The sequence below is a fragment of the Callorhinus ursinus genome, unplaced genomic scaffold, assembly GCF_003265705.2.
Source record: "Callorhinus ursinus isolate GAN/ISIS: 27379988/994484 unplaced genomic scaffold, GSC_fseal_2.0 scaffold45, whole genome shotgun sequence".
NCBI classification, from domain to species: domain Eukaryota; kingdom Metazoa; phylum Chordata; class Mammalia; order Carnivora; family Otariidae; genus Callorhinus; species Callorhinus ursinus.
The window spans coordinates 4,183,073-4,205,643 of NW_027397107.1; the positions used below are offsets into that span (position 1 = coordinate 4,183,073).

Genomic DNA, 22,571 nt, shown 5'->3' on the forward strand with positions numbered 1-22,571 from the left:
CTCACCCCCGCCCCCCGGCGCCTCTGATTGGCTGTCAGCGTGTGGGCGGGTTCTCGGCAGCCAATGAGAACGTCAGAAGTCTGTCTCCGTCCGGGCCCTGGGAAGCAGTCCTTGTCGCAACCCTGTCTCTGAGTCGGAGAACTTACACTCTTGCCTCACCTTTTCCACCTTTGTACCTACTGATGTAGGAAAAGTGTTCCTTACATGAACGAGTTATCGTCTTAGCCTCCTGCGCTAAACTGCGAAACTCCTGAGAACCGGGGCCGGCTGATTCGGTCCTTGCTCACTAGGGCGCCCGTGGATACCGGAGGGTTCCTGCGCCCAGGGACGGTGCAAACTAGCTGGAGACCAAACGTTAAATCAAACGTAGGAGTTATTGGCTGAGGGCCTCTAAGCGCCAACCACTGGGTAAAAGCCACGCATCTGTTGTTACCGATTCAGCAAGCTTTCATGGAGTGTCTACTGTGTCCAGGTCTGGGGGCGTACATAAAAGATGTCTCTCTGTCCTCAAAGCATCCCAGGTCCCAGACCGGATGTTTACATACAGTGTGTTCCTACCCTTCTTTTTACAGCCAAGCAGACGGAGACCCACAAAGAACCTTGCCCTAACATACGCACGCAGGCTAAGAAGACCACATGGCTCCCCAAGACCTGTTGAAGGAGATGGGGAAATCTAATTTGCACGTGGGGGTGGGATGTGACTTAGAGGGTTACTAAGACAGCCGTGGTCTGTGTGCGGGAAAGGCACCGTGCGCACCCGGAAACAGTGCAGGTCAGCTTCTGTCTTGTGAGTGCATGGGGTGGGGAGGCTGTCCAGGGAAGGGAGGTGGGGGGAGATGCCCCGAAAGCCCGGAGGAGGAGCCCTTCCCCGAGTCTGGGCTCCAGAGGGTTAGATTCAGGAACCGGTGAAAGCTTTTGAAGGTTTGGAACTGGGGAAGCCGGAAATCAGCTTCGCCGTTGCTGTTACGCCCAAAGGAAAACAACAAGAAACCAGGGCCAGCCTGGTGCAATGCTTAGGGCATCTGTCTCCACTGAAGATGATCCCTGGGTATCTAGAAACCTCTGTGGAATGTAGCTTTGAGATCTAAAGTTGCTTGTCTCGGCTCCCCCCACCCCCTTTAATGCCTGTGTGGGGCTATGGGGCCTTGGACTCAGAACTGCTGCCCTTGGCAGTCCTCTTGGAGAGAGAACCTGTTAGTTGAAGGGATTTATTTTTCCTTGAACCATTTTTTAATATATTATCTTAGCTCATGTGATTTACTGATAATTCTTTAAGTCTGTTTTAATATCTTTTTTGTATATTTTTTATAGTATATCTTTTTACTGTATTTGTTTTGTATTATTTTATCCTTTTTAGTAGTCTTTCTAACTTATTTGCCTTATCAAAATGACACTAGCTGGGACGCCTGGGTGGCTCAGTTGGTGAAGGGTCTGTCTTTGGCTCAGGTGGTGATGTCAAGGGCCTGGGATTCAGTCCTGCACTGGGTTCCTTGCTCAGCTGGAGCCTGCTTCTCCCTCAGCCCCTCCCCTGCTTGTGCTCATGCACTCTCTCTCTCTGACAAATAAATAAATAAAATCTTTTTTAAACAATGACACTAGCAGGCTTTCTAATTATAAAAGTAATTTCTATTTTTGTGTGAGGGAAGGATGTTTGTACATTCTTAGAAAAAAATAAGGGCAAGGACCCACCAAACCTAATAATTGTTGTTACCAGCATACATGCCTGCTTTATATTCACTTTATGGTTCTTGGGTAATATTGGCCTTTTTCTAAGCCAAATACCATATATTATTTTTCAATAAAAATATTTTTAAAAATTAATAAGAGGTGTATATATAATTGCTATTAAAATAGGTACCATCAAAGATGTAAAGAAAAAAATAAAATAACTCAAAAGAGTTAAACTGTGCTCTCACTTTATGTGTACTATTATATACAATATCATATATTATTGTATATTTGTATTATACATTATACTATATATTATATGTTTATATTATATATTATGTTATATATAATATGTTTATATACCTATGTTATGTATTTATTTTCTAACATATATATGATTATGCTGTAATGATATTTTACACTCTTTTTTTTTTAAGATTTTATTTATTTATTTGACAGAGAGAGACACAGCGAGAGAAGGAACACAAGCAGGGGGAGTGGGAGTGGGAGAAGCAGGCTTCCCACAGAGCAGGGAGCCCGATGCGGGGCTCCATCCCAGGACCCTGGGGATCATGACCTGAGCTGAAGGCAGATGCTTAACAACTGAGGCACCCAGGCGCCCCTTACACTCTTTTTCTACTTAGAGATATATCGTTGGTCTTTTCCACATAAAAGATAGACATCTACATGATTATTTTAATACTTGCCAATATTGAGTTGACTGTATTGTGATTTAACAAATTCTATATCGATAGACATAGATTAATCTCTATTTTCTGCAAACATACATAATGCTGTGGTGAACATTCTTGTACATACCTCTTTGCATAAATTTTTTCTTACAATTTTTTTGCTTTTGATATTTTATTGTGCCTCTAATATTTTTATTTTATAGATACCTGGCAGCAATGATATTTTTCAAACGACATTTTGATTGAGATTTAAAAAGCAATGGATGTAAAACTCTGAGATCAAATCACCACAAGCAAACTTTTCAAGGGAACGGTCCAGAACCCAATTCATGCTCTCAGGAGGGAAAGTGGTGGAGCAGTTTCTCTGGAGAACACTCGTTGGGTACGGGGATGGTTGGAAGTCCTGTCCTCTACCCCCAAGCCCAGTGAGGGATCTTCAAAGGGACCCTTCTTCAGAGAGCTTGCTGTATCTCCTGCAGATGGGCCAATGGTGGCCTGAGGCGAGTGGATTGGCTGCTTTGATGGCAGAGCCAGGGGAGGTGGCTGCATTGGGTCTGACTGTCTCCCAGAGTTTGCAGGGACCAAGAATGGGTCTGCCTCTTGAGCCAGCAGAATGACAGAGTCAGCAAGGAATTGTCAGAGCCTGCCTAAGAGAGTCAACAGCATGGGTAAGGAGACCTCATTTGAGTGATCGTGAAGGTGGTCCAGCAGGGCCTAGAAGGGGAATGCGAGGGACCCCCTGGAAGAAAAAGGTTCTCAGCCTTGTGGGAACTCAAGGGAAAGGTCTCCATAATGGGAAACGCCAGAGATGTACAAAAACTCCCCAGGAGAGAAGGAGAGAGACAAAGAGGGAAGGAGGGTGCACGATAGAGAGCTCTAAGCACCTACCAGCCCAGAGCCTGAAGCTAGCACCCACTGTGGCATCAACTCCATTAGGAGCTGTCTTATCACCTTGGTGCCTCCCGCCCTGGCATTCCACCAGCAGCTCAGGGAGGAGGTGTGGGGAGAAGAGACCAACCTCATTCCTCCTTTCCCAGGGCAGACTTCCAGCTAAAGAGGCCCAGGCTGGGTAGGGGAGAAGATTTTGATACTGGCTAAGCTAAGTTTGACTTTTGCGTTAATATTCTGGACGGTACCTTCAGTTACTGAATGGAGACTATGCCTTCAAATGACCCTAGGACTGAATGTCACCTAAGAGGGAGCAGAAAGTCATGGGTGTGTTGGTTTTCTTTCTCTCTTTTTTTTTTTTTTTTTTTTTTTTTTTTTTTTATCCAGAGAGGGGAATGATTCCCACAGTGAGTACATGTGAAAGGAATGGTGGAAGAAAAAAACAAATGAAGTTGCATTTGATTACTTTCAGAACTGTGCTTGTTCAAAACAATTTGAGAAAAGACCATGGGCGTAGGTGGAAGCTGTCCAGCCCGGGGACTCTCAGAAGCCTTCACTCTCTGCATGGGCTGCATGGCCTCCAGCCCTCTGCACACGACTGGCCCTCCGAGCAGCGCCGTGGAGCTATGGGGCCTCAAATCCAAGTAAATGAAGAAACTCTGGGGACAGCATGTGACCCCTCCTGGTGACACTTGAGCAGTAAGAAGTGCAAGACAGCCTAGGCAGGTCTATATTTGGGCTTTCACACATGGCAGGCCTGTTGCTATTTGCAGCGGGAGCCGGCTCATGTTACCATCACCTTCCGCGCCCCAGGGGCAGAGCCCCTGCTGTAAGCCAGGCAGGGGCAGCCTTTGGGCCTCGCACAGGTAGCCCGGAAGGAAATCCTCTGTTTCCTAGCCCTTCTCCAGAGGCCTCGGAGGTAAAAGAAGAACCTGTGGACCCTTAAATCAGCAGGCAAGTTTTTGGGTAATCCTATTCTAATGCAAAGGGTATTACTAGAAGCTCAGTTACTTAATGCCACAATGTTAATGCAATATCGTTCCTTTAGGGAAAGAGATATCATCTTAAATTGCGGACTTGTAAATGGCAGTCAACAGTGGGGATGCTTTCTGTGCTTTCCCGTAGCGTGGACTCGCCTTGACTGAATGTGGTGTTGGTACAGAGTGTGAAAGCCTCCCGGCAGATCGAGAGAGGCTGGCTGACGATTTCTCGCAATGTGCCCTTAGAGTATTTTTAGTGCAGGGGCCCAATTGCTAGAACTGTTTGGAACCCTATATAGTGTTATCCTCTGGCTGCGGTGGCGGGCTGATAAACACATTTTATTTTAATCTGCATGTGTGTCCCGAAAAATCATAATTTCATGTTTTGATTGAAATATGGAAAAACAGGATTATAGGCATTTTTCACCTGTTATACAAACCCCTCCTCCCACAGAAAGCTTTCAGGTTTGGACTTTGTAAAGGTGATTTGAGCTATTTTGCGTCACTATACAGCCAACACTTTAAAGCAAGTTTCTTTAGCTGTGGCTCAGGAATTGCAAAAGGCTACATGGGTGAGCTTCTGAAATTACAGGCAAAACTATGTTTGTGTGCTTATGGGCTAGAGAATTCACAGCTTTCAGTAGATTCCCAGAGGTGCTCATGCCCCATAGAAGGCTAAAAATCATTTTGTGGGAGACTTTTCTAACTAATGCACATACTTCTCATATAACAGTTAAGCAAGTCTTCTTTTTTTCTGCAGCCCTACGGCCTAGAGTAGAAGTTATCTAGCTACTGTATTCTTTTTTTTTAAGATTTTATTTATTTGACAGAGAGCGAGAGAAAGCACAAGTAGGCAGAGCGGCAGGCAGAGGGAGAGGGAGAAGCAGGCTCCTGACTGAGTAGGGAGCCTGACGTGGGGCTCGATCCCAGGACCCTGAGATCACGACCTGAGCAGGAGGCAGCTGCTTAACCAACTGAGCCACCCAGGTGCCACTGTATTCTTTATAGGCTGTGACCTACTTATTTCTCTAAGGTTCAGTTTCATCACTTATAAAATGACGATTTATTGTTCATGTTCCTTTCTCCCCCAGTTCTGAATACTTTGGTGAGACACTGAAGGAGTCTGGGCATTGAGGAGGAAAGTGCACAGCAGCTATGTGCGTGTGTTGCAAACCTCCTACTTCGGTGCCGAGCGCCCAGACCAGTTTGTTTGTCTGTCCAAAGGCGAAACGCAGGCATGGAAGAATTTGTGCTCATTGGATTTGTCCTTAATGTTTTCCAGTCTTCTTGATTGTGTAACAGTTCAATTTGGTGTTTCACTCTCCACCTTCCAGCTGAAATCATTGGTCAGCATGATTTATTGGTAATACAGAATTCTGGTTTTCTCCCTTTTGGTAGCACACAGAAGTGTGTTGTTTTTAGCAGGCTGCTCCGGGGTCTGTAGGTGATACGGTTTCGTGGAAAACTGGGTCTGGATCCAACTCTTTACCTGCTGGGCTGTATGTCCAGCAGGCAGCACTGGGCTGGACACAGAGTAGCCCCAGATTGCCCCTGGTTAAACGAAATTGGGCATGGCAAGCCCTGTCTTCTCACAGAAACTCCATTTTGCCATCCTAAAATCAGGACGTTAATGAGATGCTGTCCAAGGGCCCTTCCATCCCTAGAGTTCCACACCTCTGCCTGGGCCCCCTGGAAGCCCTTGCCATGAGGACCAGTGACCTCACAGCCGATGTCTGTGCCTGCATGTGAGGCTGTTCTGCTCTGGTGCCTTCTCCTGTCTTCAGTTGTTTTCAAGGGACAGAATGATCCCACAGTGGCCACGGGTGGCTCCACCCCATGATGGCCACTGTGAGTCTTCACTTTGTGGCCCTGGTCCTCACCCTTCATGAGTGCCCCAGTGGGAGAGGCCGAGGTCCCGATAATGATGCTAGCAGCCACCCCCACATTCATGACAGCAGCTGACACAGACCGAGGACTGACTTTGAGCCACATGCTATGCTAAGCATTTTACACAACATTGTATTATTTCATCCAAAAAATTTTACATACATTATGTTATTTCATCTAAATGCTGACTTCATGAGGCAGGAACTAGCAACAAGCCCATCTCATGGGCTCATGAAAGTAAGGCCCAGAGAGGTGATTTTCCCAAGGCTACACCACAAAGAAGTAGCCGAAACAGAATGCAAACATAGAGCTTTCTGAATCCAGAGGGCAGTGGCCTCAGAGAGGGGTGAAGGGTGGGGTGGGGGTGTTATCTGGAGATTGAATTGATAGAACCAGAATCAGCCTTAATTGGGCATCAGTCACCTGGGTGATGTCAAGGGTGAGCTCCCGGTCTCTGGTTTGGGTGCTGAAGGGAGTGGGTGTCATGCTGTTATTAATGAATGTTAAGAATGCAGTGGCCCTCTTGAGGGTCAGACTTGGCATGGGAGAGAGCACTGGGCTTGGTCAGAAAGAACAGTGGTGTCCACTGAGGGTGAGGCTGTTTGGGGAGGTGCCACCAGGGCATGAGGGTACCTGATGGTCGATGGAGGGGAGTCGGTTGAGACTTGCCAGTAATGGAGCCCTCAGAATGCAGGACATTTGGACTTACCACTTCTGCCAAAGCAGAGCAACATGAATCTGTGCTGTACTCTGGACAGGGATGCTCACAAGGGGCTTGTGGGGCACACGGCCAGCAGACTGTAGAAACAAGATGGTGTTAAGAAATCTCTGCCTACAAGGTGACACTCAGGTGTGGCCCCGAGCGCTGTAGCAGTATTAGCTTATTTAATCCTTGCAACAAATGCCCTCCCCTTACAGATGAAGAAGCTGGCTTGGCTCAGTGGTCAAGGTCATATGGCGAGAACGGCATTGACCCCCAAAGCCATGCTCTTCTTTGCGCCACGCTGCCTCCATCCCCGCCTTCAAGCGCTTCCCCTGCCAGGAGCTGGGCTGCGCCTTTACTCGTTCAGTTTCTGCTTTAGTGAGGCTACGTATCAGACACCCCCCAGATCTCGATGTCCTGCAGCAGCAACAGACATTTCCCATGTTTCTGCAGCTTTACTGAGATATAATTGACGTCTGCCACCAGGCAGGTGTAAGGTCTACCCTGTGACGATGTGATACACGGCTACACCGTGAGATGGTGACCACAACGAGGTTGTTCGCCGTAGGGTCCCTCACCTCACAGAATTACCTTTTTATGGCGTGTGCTGAGAACATTTAGTATACAATGCAGTCTTGTTAACCATAGTCACCACGCTGTCAACTTACTCATCTTATCACTGGAAGTCTGTAACGTTTGACCAGCGTCCCCCCATGTCCCCCACTCGCCGGCCCTGCAACCACCCTTCCAGCCTCTGTTTCTATGAGTTCAGCTTGTTTGGCTTCCACGTCCCTGAGGGAGATCATACAGTCTCGGTCTTTCTCTGCTGACTCATCTCGCTTAGCGCAATGCCCTCAGAGTCCATCCAGGTTGTTGGAAATGGCAGGATTTCCTTCTTATTATGGCTGAATAATATTCCATTGTTTATCTTCTTTATCCATTCATTTGTTGATGGGCACTTCAGTTGTTTCTCTGTCTTGGCTACTGTGAATAATGCTGCAATGAACATAGGAGTAGAGATCTCTCTTTGAGATTCGGATTTCATTTCCTTTGGATGTATACCCAGAAGGGGGATTGCTAGAGCATATGGTAGTTCTGTTCTCAATTTTTTGAAGAACTTCCATACTGTTTTTCATAATGGTTGTACCAATTTATATTCCTACCAACAGTGAACAAGAGTTCCCTTTCCCCAAATCCTTGCCAACACTTGTTACCTCCTGTCTTTCTGGGACTGCCATGCTAACAAGGTGTGAGGTGCTATCTCATTGTGGGTTTGGGGTTTTTTGTTGTTGTTGTTGTTTTGTTTTTGGGTAGGCTCCACACCCAGCATGGAGCCCAACACAGGGCTTGAATTCACGACCCTGAGATTGAAACCTGAACTGAGATCAAGAGTTGGTTCTTAACCAACTGAGTGACCCAGGCGTCCCCTCACTGTGGTTTTGATTTGATGATTGATGATGATGAGTGATGTTGACCATTTTTTCATGTGTCTGTTGGTCATCTGGATGTCTTCTTGAGAAAAATGTTTACTTATATCTTCTGTCCATTTTTAATCAGATTATGGGGGGGTTGCTATTGAGTTGTATGAGTTCCTTACATATTTTGGATATCAACTATCATGTAAATAGTTTGCAACTATTTTCTCCTATTCCATAGGTTGCCTTCTCATTTTGTTGATTGTTTCTTTTGCAGTGGAAGTTATTTTTAGTTTGATACCATCCTGCTTGTTTATTCTTGCTCTTGTTGCTTGTGCTTTTGGTGTCACATCCAAAAAAATTGTTTCCAAGACTGATGTCGAGGACCTTTTCCCCTTGTTTTCTTCTAAGAGTTTTATGGTTTCACATCTTACATTTAAGCCTTTTATCTATATTTTGAGTTAATTTTGGTAAGTGGTATAAAATAGGGGTCCAATTTTAATTTTTTTGCTTGTGATTATCCAGTTTTCCCAGCACTATTTACTGAAGGGACTGTCCTTTCCCACAACAGGGTAATTCTGATTAGCTAGGGGGCCAGACTTGCAGGAGAGCAAAGGCAGTATTCAGAGCCTCTTAGGATAGAAGGCCAGTTTTGTTTTGTTGCCCAGTAAGGGATGTGGGGTCATAGGATGGATCAGGACAGGGGAGAAGGCAAAGTGGCATTTCCACAGCTGGATGCCCCCTTTGGCCTTGGGAGCCACAGAAGACAGACGTGAGCTAAAGTAGGGGTGATGCACATGCTACTCAGGAGTGTCTTTGGGTCTGGCACGAGTGTGTGGGTGTAGAGGAAGGATTCTTTGTCCATCTCAATGCTAGTTTTGCTGGGATGCAGACCTATCATAGGGAGCTGTGTCCTACTTGACATGAAGCCACACTTCCCCATCCCTAAAACAAGCTATGTTGTGAGGAGATGCCAGGACTGCCCCAGCCAGAGTCTAAGGTGGGCAGGGTTCTTATGAGTAACCCCAAAGAACATCCAGGCTCTGGGATCCTCATAAGTCACAGATGCTAGGGAGGCAAACTACTGGCCCCAAAGCCTCTTGCTTTGTGATGCTTCCTCTGGGGGCAACCTTCATTCATCCCCTCCCCCTACCCAGGGGGTAGACCAGGTCCCTGCGGACCTGTTGGTGGTCCAGGACACTGTGGAGCTAGTACCTCATGCCTCAGTCCTGTGTTGTCATGGTCCTCAACCTCAGCACACATTACTGATGCTCACCACTGTCTTCTGTGTAAGAGTTACAGAGCATTTGAGAACAGGACTGAAGCTTTCCTGAACCCTAATGTGACGTGCCCGGTCCTGGAGTCCGGGGAGTAAAGTTTCCTTATGTGGATCCAGACCCCAGAAACCAGTTGCATGCATGTATGTGGTGAGAGAGCATTGTCTTTGTCGCTCATGGTTGCTGGAAGTCTGCCCCTCTGGCTGGTGCTGACGGAGGAAGTGAAACAAGAGCATCCTACATGGAACTTCAGAGCGGGGCGGCGTAGAGGCGAGATTCCCAGGGGCTCACCAGGGCAGAACCTGTGTGTCCATCCCCACTGTCCTCCGCGCTCAAAGAAGGCCAGTCGGCTGCTGTGTTTTGTCCTGCCATCAGCACAAAGCTGAGATGAGCCCATGGGGGATGTGTGAGGGACCTCCAAGGAGGGTTATTGCCCCGATTCAGTTGGAAGAGTGACATTTGGGACAGAGCCCAGATGAAGAGAGATGGCTGGGGGCTTCCCCGGGTTAAGGGCAGAGCAGGTCTCTATCCCTGGGATCCAGAATCTCCTATGAGTCTTCCTGAAGTAAGGCCAGATGGGGGACTGGGTCAGTCCTCTGTGCTCTTCATCACCCCGCCGTAGCCTTTCCCCGCGCTCACAGGACAGAACTGGGGGCGGGGGCAGACAGCAAGAGGAGCCTGGCGGCTGTCTCCTGGAGTGAGCAGGGAGGTCTGGGCTTACGAGGGCAAAGGCCCCTCTCTGACCAGCCTTGAACACGGGCCAAGTTCTTTTCCCTGAGAGAGTGGGTAGAAAAGCTGAGTGATCCCTGGTCTCTGTAGCCAGAGCAGAGGAACAGAGATGAAACTGAAGGCATATAGCAGGAGTATGCAGGAAGGGGATCAGGACCCAGACAGTTCAGCACGTCACAGGCGTTAAAGGCAGAGCACAGAGAGGTTGAAGAGTGGGTTCTCCAGAAGGGTGCCAAGTCCCTGGGACTTCAAGCATCTGCCAGTGTGGCCTGTGGGGGGGTGATCACGGGCTTGTGGCTCGGGAGACAGGATGCGTGTTGTCACACCACACATCAAAGTGGAGAAAGTGAGAGGCAGTGAGCTCCATCTGGCGGTGTCGAATTTGGGGAGAATGGGAATGGTCAGGAAGGCTACGGCTTCTCTAAACTTCTGCCTCTGCTTGAAGCAGAGGTCAGGGCCAGAGACAAGAATCTGGAGCTCCTGGCAGAGAGGGGGACATGGAGGCGCGAGAGTGGACGAGGTCACCTGGGGCAAGTGGAGAGGGAGGAGGGGAACAGGGACGGAAGCCTGGGGAAGGCCGGCGTGAGGAGCAGCCCAGCAGGCGGACTCAGAAAGGGTTCGGCCGTCCCAAGAGGAGACGGCAGGCTGAGCGGGGTCAACGGGATCGAATGTCACCGAACAGCCAGCAGAGCATGGGCCAGTGTCCATGGATTTCACAATGAGGCCAGCAGAAAACACTGTATTTTTAAAAAGGCAATCAAAACCAGAGAAAATGGAAAGAAAAATGAATGGCATTTTTTCCTATAGTTTTACGGTGGTTATTAAAAGGACAGTCTGTCAGCAGAGGTCACAGAGTCCCTCACTGCAGAAAGACCAGCACTGCAGGTTGGGGAGGCTGCTGAACCCGATTCCTAGGTGCACCTGTAGAGCAAGGGGTTAGACAAACAGCTGCCCACTGACTCTGATCCCATAGTGGAAATTAAAGGGGGCTGTTTGGATCATAATAAACGTTATGATGGTGGGGGGAGTGCTAACCTGTATCTTTAGGGTTTTTTTTTTATTTTGTTATTTTCCTCCAAAATGTATTGCATATATACCATGTTGGAATAGTTTAGTGATAGTAGTTTTCTTATTTTAATTTTTTTAAAGATTTTATTTATTTATTTGAGAGAGAGAGAGAGACAGAGAGTGCACACGAGCAAAGGGAGGGGGACAAGCAGACTCCCCGCTGAGCAGGGAGCCTGATGACGCAGGGCTCTATCCCAGGACCCTAGGATCATGACCTGAGCCGAAGGCAGACGCTTTAACTGACTGAGCCACCCAGGCACCCCCATACTAGTAGTTTGGTTTTTTTTTTAAGATTTTATTTATTTGACAGAGAGAGACACAGTTAAAGAAGGAACACAAGCAGGGGGGGTGGGAGAGGGAGAAACAGGCTTCCCGCGGAGCAGGGAGCCCGACGTGGGGCTCGATCCCAGGACCCTGGGATCATGACCTGAGCCAAAGGCAGATGCTTAATGTCTGAGCCACCCAGGTGCCCCAATAGTAGTTTTTTTTAAAGGCATTAGGTTTACCACAATTTATTGTTAAAGGGGGCATTAGGAACTGGATTGTGGGGATGGTTACACAACTTGAGAAATTTACTAAAAACCATTGAATCATGCACTTAAAACAGGTGATTTTTATGGTATGTAAATTATATTTCAGTAAATTTGTTTTCAAAATAGATTAGTGAGTAAGCTAAGCAGCTCACAGAATTCCTGGTTTTATGTGGGAATGAGTTGTTGATAAAGTGCTTGTATAGATTAATTAGAATGGTAGAACATTTCAGTGGTTAGAAATTTCAGCCAATATTTGGACATCAACTGTACCTGCTTGGGACTTGTACAGTTAAATGAAAAAAAAAAAATAAAACCAAAACAAAAAACTGGTTCTCTAAACCAAAAAGGTCATTCTAAGGGATGCCTGGGTGGCTCATTCAGTTGGATGTCTGACTCTTGATTTCACTCAGGTCATGATCTCGGGGTTCTGGGAGCAAGCTCTGCATCAGGATCTGCACTCAGTGGGGAGTCTCCTTGAGATTCTGTCTCTCTCCTTCTCCCTCTGCCCCTCCCCCTGCTCATGCACGCTCTCTCTATAATAAATAAATCTTTAAAACAAAAAAGAGGTCATTCTTTTTTGTGTGTGGATTAGTGGTCTTCAATTTTTTTTTTTTTTGGCTCATGACCTCCCTTAGAACATTTACATTATCTGAACATTTTTATCAAAAGTGTAAATAACCTTGTATTAGGTGATGGTTTCTCAGACATGATACCAGAAATACAAGCTAAAAGGAAAACATAGATAAATTGGACTATATCCAAATTAAAAACTTTTGTGTTTCAAAGGACACCTTCAAGAAAGTGAAAAGATAATTTACAGAGTGGGAGAAAATATTTGCAAATCATACATCTGATAAAGGACTTGTATCCAGAATATGTAAAGAACTCTTATAATTCAACAATAAATAGGGGCCCCTGGGTGGCTCAGTCAGTCAAACACCTGCCTTTGGCTGGGATCATGATCCCAGGGTCCTGGGATCAAGCCCTGCGTCAGGCTCCCCACTCAGCATGGAGCCTGCTTCTCCCTCTCCATCTGCCCTTTCCCCCTGGTCATGCTCACTCTCGCTCACTCTCAAGTAAATAAAAAAAAAACAAAAACTCAACAATAAATAGATGGATAACCCAATTTGAAAATGGGTGTATTAAGGTTCTCCAGAGAAACTGAATCCACTTGGGGGGTGGTACATGTACATGTATAAAGAATGTGAGAGAGACATTTATTTTAAGGAATGGGCTCATGCAGTTATGGATGCTGGCAAGTGCAAAATCTGCAGGGTGGGCTGGCCGTCTGGAGACCCAGGCAAGAGCCAGCATTGCAGTTCAAGTCTGAAGGCCATCGGCTGGTAGAATTCCTTCTTGCTTGAGAAAGAGCTACCTTTGTTCTGTTAAGCTCTACAACTGATTAGATAGGACCCAATCACAGTATGGAGGGCAATCTGATTTCTTCAAAAGTCCACCAACTTAAAAGTCAATCTCATCCAAATAACACCCTCACAGAAACATTCGAAATAATATTTGACTAGATACTTGAACGCCGTGGCTCAGCCAAAGTGACACATAAAATTAACCATCATGATGGCCAAAGGATTTGAATAAACATTTCTTCAAAGATAGTAAACAAGTGCCAATAAGTGCATGAAAAGATGCAGACATCATTATCCATATGGAAAATGCAAATCAAAACCGCGATGAGGTATCACCTCACATCTACTAGGATGGCTCCAGTCAAAAAGATGGACAATAACAAGTGTTGACTGGGACATGGAGAAATTGGGACCCTCCTACTCAACCAGTGAGAATGCAAAATGGTGCAGCCACTTTGGAAAAGAGTTTGGCAGTTGCTCAAAAGTTTAAACATAGTTACCACATGGCCCAGCAAGTCCATTCATCAGAATATACCCAAGGGAAATGAGGACATATGTCCACACAGAAACTTGTACATGAACATTCACAGCAGCATTCTTCGTAATAGTCAAAAAGTGGAAACAACCCAGATATCCATCAACCAGATATGTTATCTGTAACGGATATGTTATCTGTAACATAAACAAATTATGTTATATTCCTACCCTTGGAATATTATTCAGCTGTAAAAAGGATACGTTGTACAACATGGATGAACCTTGAAAATATTATGTTCAATGGCAAAAAGCTAAACACCAAAGACCACCTGTTGTATGCATCCATTTATATGAAATGTCCAGAATGGGCAAATAGAGACAAAAAGTAGATGGCAGTTACCAGGGGCTGGGGGAGCAGGTTATGGGGAGTGACTGCCAATGAGTATGTGTTTTTCTGGGGGGCGATGAGTGTTCTGGAATTGGATAGCAATGATGAGCCCATAACTTCAGTTTATTGAAAATACTAAATTGTACACTTTTTAAAAAATATTTATTTGAGAGAGAGGGAGCACACCAGTGGGGAGAAGGATAGAGGGAGAGAACCTCAAGCAAACACTCTGCTCAGCACAGGCCCAGTGCTGGGCTCAATTTCACAACCCTGAGATGGTGACCTGAGCCAAAACCAAGAGTCTGACACTTAACCAACTGAGCCATCCAGGCACCCCTAAATTGTACACTTTAAAAGCTGAACCTTATGGTGTGTAAATTATATCTTAATAAAGCTGTTATTTTAAAAAGTACAAATAGTTTCAAAAGATACACTTTCCGGCATGCTATAAATGTTTCCATTTCCGGGGCACCTGGGTGGCTCAGTCGTTAAGCGTCTGCCTTCGGCTCCGGTCGGTCGGTCCTGGGATCGAGCCCCGCATCGGGCTTCCTGCTCAGCCAGGAGCCTGCTTCTCCCTCTCCCGCTCCCCCTGCTTGTGTTCCCTCTCTAGCTCTCTCTCTCTGTGTCAAATAAATAAATAAATAAATAAATCTTTTTAAAAAAGGCATTATAAATGTTTATGTTTCCAAATAAAACTATTTTATAACTCCTAAGTTTATTTAATGGACTTCTAAATACTATTGCAGTTTGATGCCCTTCACTGAGTGTGCTAAAAAATGCAACAAAAATTCTTACGGGGTGCCTGGGTGGCTCAGTTGGTTGAGCATCCAACTCTTGGTTCAGCTCAGGTCGTAATCTCAGGGTTGTGAGATCAAACCCTGCATCAGGCTCCATGCTCAGCATGGAGTCGACTTGGGATTCTCTCTCCCTTTCCATCTGCCCCTCCCACTTATATTCTCTCTCTCTCTCTCAAATAAATATATAAATCTTAAAAAATCCTCTTTTATAACATTAGAAATTTTACCTTGTTCTTTTTTTCTCCTTGAGCTTGTGTTTACATTTAACTTCTCAGAAGAGTTTTGTCCTAATGTATTGTTTCTCTATACTTAGAAAGTCTTTTATTGATCATCTATGAGACTTCTCTACAAAAAAAAAAACACACATATATGCATGTGATTTAAATTTTTTTATTTTCCTGGAACTATAAGACCCTAAATGGTAACCTCTTCTTTCTTCTGGATTAATTTATCAGTACAATTTGTAGTCATATGTGAGCAAAACAACATATGTTACTAATTTTGACAAATAATTATTAATTATTAAACAAAAGTGAAATGGAAATGCATCTCTTGATAAGCTGGATGGGGCTTTTCTTTTTAAAAAAGTTAACTCATGTTTTCATGTATGAATTATTATATATTATGAATCATATTATTATAGCAATATCATTCAACTCTGAACTCTCTGAAATGTATGCAAAAAATTACACAGTGATCTATTGTGAAAAATCATTTTTAGTCATATGTCACTTGATTAGATCCTCCTTCAGTTTTGCTGAAAGCTAAGAATTGGAAACCACCTAGCTTACAAAGAATGTTTCTTATCCATCCCTTAGCTGCTCTCCTGACCCTCGCAAACCATGCAAGATGATAAATAGTTATTTGTTGTGCAGCAAATAATACACTGTTCCTTCTTTCCACCTGGCCATCCCCTCCTGCTCCCATTCCCTCCCACTCCTTTTTTCACATTTGGGCTCCTTCAAGGGGTAGCATTTACACCATGGATCTTCAGACTACAGCATCTGCACATAAAGAGTTTCCAAGGGATACATGGACAGGGGTAACTTTAACAGTATTAAATTCCAGATGCTTAACATAATATTTAATCTTTCCCAGAGTAGCTCTCTCTCTTGAAATGGGCCAGCTGTTGAGGCTTCATGCAGGTTCTGTGTTCACACTCTCCCTTCCTCTGTTACAAAAGTAAAACTGCTCCTCTCAATTCTGAATATTACACTGCCCTGTAAGATTTCCTGGCCTTAGAATTTAAAAACCTGCAGTGGGGGGCATCTGGGCAACTCAGTTGGTCAAGCGTTCAACTTTAGGTTCTGGCTCAGATCATGATCTCAAGGTCCTGGGTCGAGCCCCCATAAGCCTGCTCGGGATTCTCTCTCTCTCTCCCTCTGCCCTTCCCCCAACTCTCGGGCTCTCTCTCTCTCTTTAAAAAAATAAAAACCTCCAGTGGGCTAAGTGGAAGGACAATTTGAAGTGTTGGTATCAATGTTACTAGAGATAAAGAGGAGCATTTTATAATGATAAAAGGGGCCAATCCACCAAGAATACATAACAATTATAAATGTATATGTAGGGCGCCTGGGTGCCACAAGTGAGCATCTGATTCTTGGTTTCAGCTCAGGTCATGATCTCAGGGTCGTGAGATCAAGCCCCATGTCAGGTTCCATGCTCAGCAAAGAATCTGCTTAAGACTTTCTCTCCTTCTCCCTCAGCTCCTCTCCCCCATCTCTCTCTCTCTCTAAAATAAATAAATGAATCTTTTTAAAAAATAAATAAATGTATATGCACCTAAAAAAAAGGGCACCAAAATACATAAAGCAAAACGTGATGTAAGTGGAAAAAGAGACAACTCAACAATATAAGTTGGAGACCTCAGTACTCTACTTTCAATAACAGAACTAAGAAGATCAACAAGGAAATAGGGCACTCAATACTATAAAGCAGCTGGACTTCACAGACATCTAGAGAACACTCCACCCAACAACAGCAGAATACACATGCTTCTCAAGGCATATAGAACATTCTCCAGGATAAATCAAATGCTAAAACAAACCTCCATAAATTAACAGGCTAGAAATAATACAAAAATATGTTCTCTGACCACAGTGGGTTAGAAATCAATAACAGAGAAATTTGGGGAGCCACAAATATGTGGAAATTAAAAATACATTCCTAAATAACCAATGTATTGAAGAAGAAAGCAAAAGGGAAATTAGAAAATAGTTCAGGATGAATAAAAATAAAGGTAAAACATACCAGAAGTTTTTGCCACATTATTGGGATGCAGCAAAAGTGGTGCTTAGAGGGAAATTTATAGCCATAAATGTCTGTATTTAAAGAGAAGATCTTAAATCAACAACCTAACCTGCCATTTAAAACACTGAAAAAAGAACAGCAAACTGAATAAAGCAAGCAAAAGGAAGGAAAACTAAAGGTTATAGTAGAAATTAATGAAGAAGGGAATAGAAAAACAATAGAGAAAATCCAAGAAAACCAAGAGCTGCTTCCTTAAAGAGATCAGCAAAACTGACAAGCTTTTACTTAGACTGTCCAAGAGAAAAAGAAGACTCACATCACTAGAATCAGAAATGAAAGAGAGGAACATTATTACCAGCCTTACAGAAATAAAAGAATTAAAACGTATACCATGAACAATTGTATCCCAATAAATTAGATAAATGAAATGGACAAATTTTTGGAAAGACACAAACTACCAAAAGACTCAAGAAGAAATTGACAATGTGAATAGGCCTATAAAAAATAGACTGAATTAATAATAGGGGGGAGAAAATTCATGAAGAAAAGCCCAGGTAGCTTCACTAGTGAGTTACCAAACATTTAAAGAAGAATTAATGCCAGTCCTTCACAAGTTCCTCCAAAAAATAGAAGAGAAGGCATATTTCCCAACTTAATTCTGTGAGGCCAGTATCTTCCTGACACCAAAACCAGACAAATACATTACAAGAAAAGAAAGCTACAGGCTAATATTGCTTAGGAATATGAATGCAGAATTCCTCAAAAAATACCAGCAAACTGAACCCAGTAGTATATATAAAAAAAACTAAACACCATGACCAAGTGGGATTTATCCCAGGAATGCAAGGTTGGCTTAACCTCAGAGTTGGCGGCAAGTTCTTAGATATGACACCAAAACCACAAGTAACAAAAGAAAAAATCAATTAGACTTCATCAAAATTAAAAACTTTTGTGCTTCAAAGGACACCATTAATAAAGAGTGTGTGATTCTTGATCTCAGGATCATGAGTTCGAGCCCCATGTTGAGTGTGGAGCCTACTTAAATTAAAAAAAAAAAAAAAACTTTTGCAAAGGGGGTGCCTGGGTGGCTTAGTTGGTTAAGCGTCTACCTTTGGCTCAGGTCATGATCCTGGGGTCCTGGGATTGAGCCCCACATTGGGCTCCTTGCTCAGCGGGGAGTCTGCTTCTCCCTCTCCCTCTGCCTGCTACTCCACCTGCTTGTGCTCTCTCTCTCTGTCAAATAAATAAATAAAATCTTTAACAATAATAATAACAAAGTGGAAAGACAACCTACAAGATGGGAGAAAATATTTGCATATTATGTATCTGATAATGGACTAGGCTCTAGAATATGTAAAGAAATCTTACAAATAACCCAGTTAAAATGGACAGACTATTTGAATAGACATTTCTCCAAAGAAGATATACAAATGGCCAATAAATGCATGAAAAAGTACCTGACATCAGTATTCATCAGGGATATGCAAATCAAAACCACAATGACGTACTATTTCACACCTGCCAGGATGGCTATAATCAAAAAGTCAGATAATAACAAGTGTTGATAGGGATGTGGTGAAACCAGAGCCTTCATACACTGCTGGTAGGAATGTCAAATGATGCAGCCACTTTGGAAAACAGTCAGGTAGTTCCTCAGATGTTTAAACATAGAGTTATCCTATGATCCAGCAACCTCACTTCTAGAGAGATGAAAACATATATCCATATAAAAACTTGAACACAAACATTTTAGCAGCATCACTTATAATAGTCAAAAGGCGAAAACAACCCAAATGAAAAGAGAAACATGCAGGGGTGCCAGGATGGTGCTGTCGGTTGAGCGTCCGACTCTTGGTTTCGGCTCAGGTCATGATCTAAGGGTTGTGAGATCAAGCCCCGCATTGGGCTCCACGCTCAGTGGGGAGTCTGCTTAAGTTTCTCTCTCCCTCTCCCTCTGCCCCTTCCTGCACACTCTCTTTCTCTTTCTCTCAAATAAATCTTAAAAAAGGGAAATATGCAAATAAGCTGATGAATGGATAAATAAAATACGGTATACCCATACAATGGAATATTATCTAGCTCTAAAAAGCACTGAGTACTGACACATGCTATAACATGGGCAAATCTTGGAAACATTATGCTATGAAAGAAGCCAGTCACAAAAGACAGTATATTATATGATCCCATTTATATCATTCCATTATATAAATCCAGGATATTATATGATTCCATTTATAAATCAGTAGAGACAGAAAGTAGATTAATGGTTGCTTAGGGCTGGTAGAAATGAGAGAATGTGGGTGGTGATAGCTAAAGAGTACAGAGTTTCTTTGTGACAGGATGAAAATGGTCTAAAATGGACTGTGGTAATTGCTGCTTGTTTTCGTGAATAGACTAAAAACCCTTGAAGTATACATTTCTGACAGGAGAACTGCGTGGTATATGAATTCTGTATCAGTAAAACTATTATAAAAAGTAATCTAAAATCATGGCCGTTATGAGCCAGGAGGAAAACTGGGACTTTGGAGTCCGGCAGTCTATGTAATCCGGGTCCTCCCAGAAGCAGGCACCAAACGGGATTTGATACACGAGGATTTGTAGGGAAACCCTTGTCTGAGAGAAGATGGGGAGGAAGATAGGGAAGGCTGGGAGAGCTATCAGCCCAGGATGTAAGTCCAGCCCCGAGTGAGGGAGGGAAGGAGGGTTTGGAGGAGTCACCCCAGTCTGCCTTGCACCCTAAGAAAGGTTTGGCAAGGCTGTCAAGGAGTCCTCCAGCCAAAATCTGCCATCAGAGGAGTTTCGTGCCAAACAGAAATGGATCTGCCTTAGTATCCACTCTGTCATTGGATGGAGATGCCCATGGGAAGTGTGTCCTCCATGCAATGTGATGATGGCTTTCAGACCGAGCAGCCGGTCACCTGAGCTCCCTGTAGCTGGACATCTGTCAGGCACAGTCTCAGTGCCGCCACACAGACTAAGGTTCAAATCCCAGCTCAACAACTTCCTCACCGTAGGACCTTGCTCCAGATACCCTGAGCCACAGTTTTGTCATCTGTAAAATGGGGATAATAGCAGTGCCTACCACACAGGGGTATGCCTATAAACGGCCGAGCACAGAAAAAGCACACACTAAGTGCTCAGTAAGTAGTAGCTGCTCCTAATGTGGTATTTATTACTTCTACCATTTATTATTTCTTTCTAGATTTTATGCACCTCCATTAAAGAGTAAACATCATAGTCTCTGTGTAATGAGTATCTGTTTGTTTTACTTAATATCATACTGTAAGTTTTTTCCAAGTTATCATTTGCTCTCCCTAATATTTTAAAGTCTGCATTATATTCTATAGAGTTTGCATATCCTAGTTTACTTAACCATTCTCCTAATCATTAGGGCTTTACAATTTTTTTTTCGCTGTCATACAAATTTTTGTGGGCACCTGGGTGGCTCAGTCGGTTGAGTATCTGACTCTTGATTTTGGCTCAGGTCATGATCTCAGGGTCATGAGATCAAGCCCTGTGTTGGGCTCTGCCCTGGGCGTGAACCTGCTTAAGATTCTTTCTTGCCCTCTCCCTCCGCCCCTCCCTCCCCACAGTATTTGTGATAGATATTTTTATATAGAAACATTTTTCCCTCTGTATTGGATATTTCCCTTCAGGGTCCTGATGAGGATTACTAGCTTAAGGAGTGGGAACATTTGTAAGGCTCCTGATCCATGTTAGCCAGTTTACCCTCCAGAAAGGTGTAGCTAGTGTATGCCCCAACCCGCAGCATGTGAGAGCACTCACTTCACTGTACCCTACCCAGCCTTGGGGAACCTTCTTATATTTTCAAATATTTGCTTGCTGGAAAGGCAAAAAAAAAAAAAAAAGCATCTTACTTATTTGTTCCCTGTTACTCATAAGGATGGACCATTTCCCAAATGTTTTTGCACAAGTGATTACTTTGTGAATTGTTCTTCACACGAATTTATTGAGATCTTAATTTTTTCTATCAATTTATATATTTAGTAATACTTGCCTGAGATACTTCCCATTATTTGGCCTCTGTTTGTTTTAATGGAGAGGAACCTATTGACATTTCTCTGGTAATTTCTGGTCCCCTTTAAGCTTAGAGAGCCCCTCCTTCCTGGAGAAAGTAAACCGCTCTGCAGATGGTTCAAAGTAAAACCATAGCTGAGCTCCTCAGACGATTTTTTTAAAAAATTGTGAGTGAGTGGAGCCCAATCTAATGACCATTTACTGGGATGGACTTCTCATCAATGGGGTTCCTCCTCCTTCCTGTGCCCTAGGCCCCGGGACGCCCACTAGGAGCCGCGGGGCAGGAGCCTCGCAGGTGCAGAGGCGCCATGGAGGGGGAGGCTGCGGGGGCTTCCCCGGACTTCCACTTCTACCCCATGGATCTGTATGACTCCGAAGACCGGCTGCACCTCTTCCCAGAAGAACCCACGCGGACGGGAAGAGAAGTCCACGCCGAAATGGCCGGCGAGCCCGGGGGGGCAGCGCCAGGTAAGGCCCAGAGAGACCTGGAGGAGGATGTGGAGGAGCTTGTCCATTCGTCCGCACTCGGAGGTGCTGGCGAGTGGGGCGCCGAGCTCGCCGACGGAAGCGCGTCGCACATGGAGGTTTTGGACCATCGGCTGCACGGGGTGCAGAGGGACTGGCGACTGGGGGCCGAGGCCGAGGCCGGGGACCGTGTCTTTGCGGGCTGGGGCGCCGCGGGCTCCAGCCGGGACCTGCGAGAAGCCTACAGGTACGCACACGGCCGAGCCAGCGAGGAGTACGAGTGCTACGTCATCCCCGAGGAGGACGAAGACGAAGCCGCCCTGGTCTTCTGCGTCACTTGCAGAGCTCCGGTAAGGGCGGTGGAGGTTTCGGACGAACACAGACAGCATGAGGTGACCCCGCTCAGCAAGGCGCTGGAGAGCGCCAAGGTAAGCAGGTGGCCTCGGTCCGTGCTGTGGATCGTGCGTGCGTGTCTCAAGCAGGCAGGCTGCGAACGAATGTCAAAGGCCTTCTACGGAAGAGAGAAAGCGCTAACGTCTCCTTGTGATCCTCTGTTCGCTAGGATGAAATTCACAAAAACATGTTCAAATTGGAAAAGCAGATTATCCAGATGGAGAATTTTGCAAATCACTTGGAGGAGGTTTTCATCACGGTGGAGGTAAGAGCAGGCGTGGTGAACCCGTCAGACGCACACTGCTGCCCCAGGTGGCCGGCTCCGTGGCTGCGGCTGGGGGTGGGAGATTCTGCCCCGACTCCCCCCCCCCCCCCGCTCTCCCAGGGGGCCTCGGGGATGTAGCTCATGGAGCCCGTGACCTGTCTGCATTCCCTCCTGCACAGAAGCTCTCCTCTATCTTTAGCCTCAGCCCTGCTGCAAGGTGGGGCTCTTTCATGGCCCAGCCTTGACCAGGCATTGCAAGACACCCATCGTTCCTTGTTCGTGTCCCCAGCTGTT

The 22,571-nt window shown here is 45.0% G+C and overlaps 1 protein-coding gene across 3 annotated transcripts in view; it reads left to right on the forward strand.

Moving 5' to 3' along the window:
* The first annotated feature begins 304 nt into the window (after positions 1-304).
* The window catches only part of FSD2 (fibronectin type III and SPRY domain containing 2), a 42,369-nt gene continuing 20,102 nt past the window's right edge, over positions 305-22,571 (forward strand). Inside the window, exons 1-5 of one of the 3 annotated variants that reach the window (XM_025893214.2) lie at positions 305-472; positions 2,564-3,028; positions 3,636-4,202; positions 21,406-22,047; positions 22,182-22,277. In XM_025893214.2, the coding sequence (XP_025748999.1) occupies positions 21,463-22,047; positions 22,182-22,277 (681 nt within the window). In that variant the 5' untranslated portion in view covers positions 305-472; positions 2,564-3,028; positions 3,636-4,202; positions 21,406-21,462. Of the gene's footprint in view, positions 473-2,563; positions 3,029-3,635; positions 4,203-21,405; positions 22,048-22,181; positions 22,278-22,571 lie in introns of those variants that run through there. The other 2 variants (XM_025893212.2, XM_025893216.2) reach the window with 2 other exon arrangements.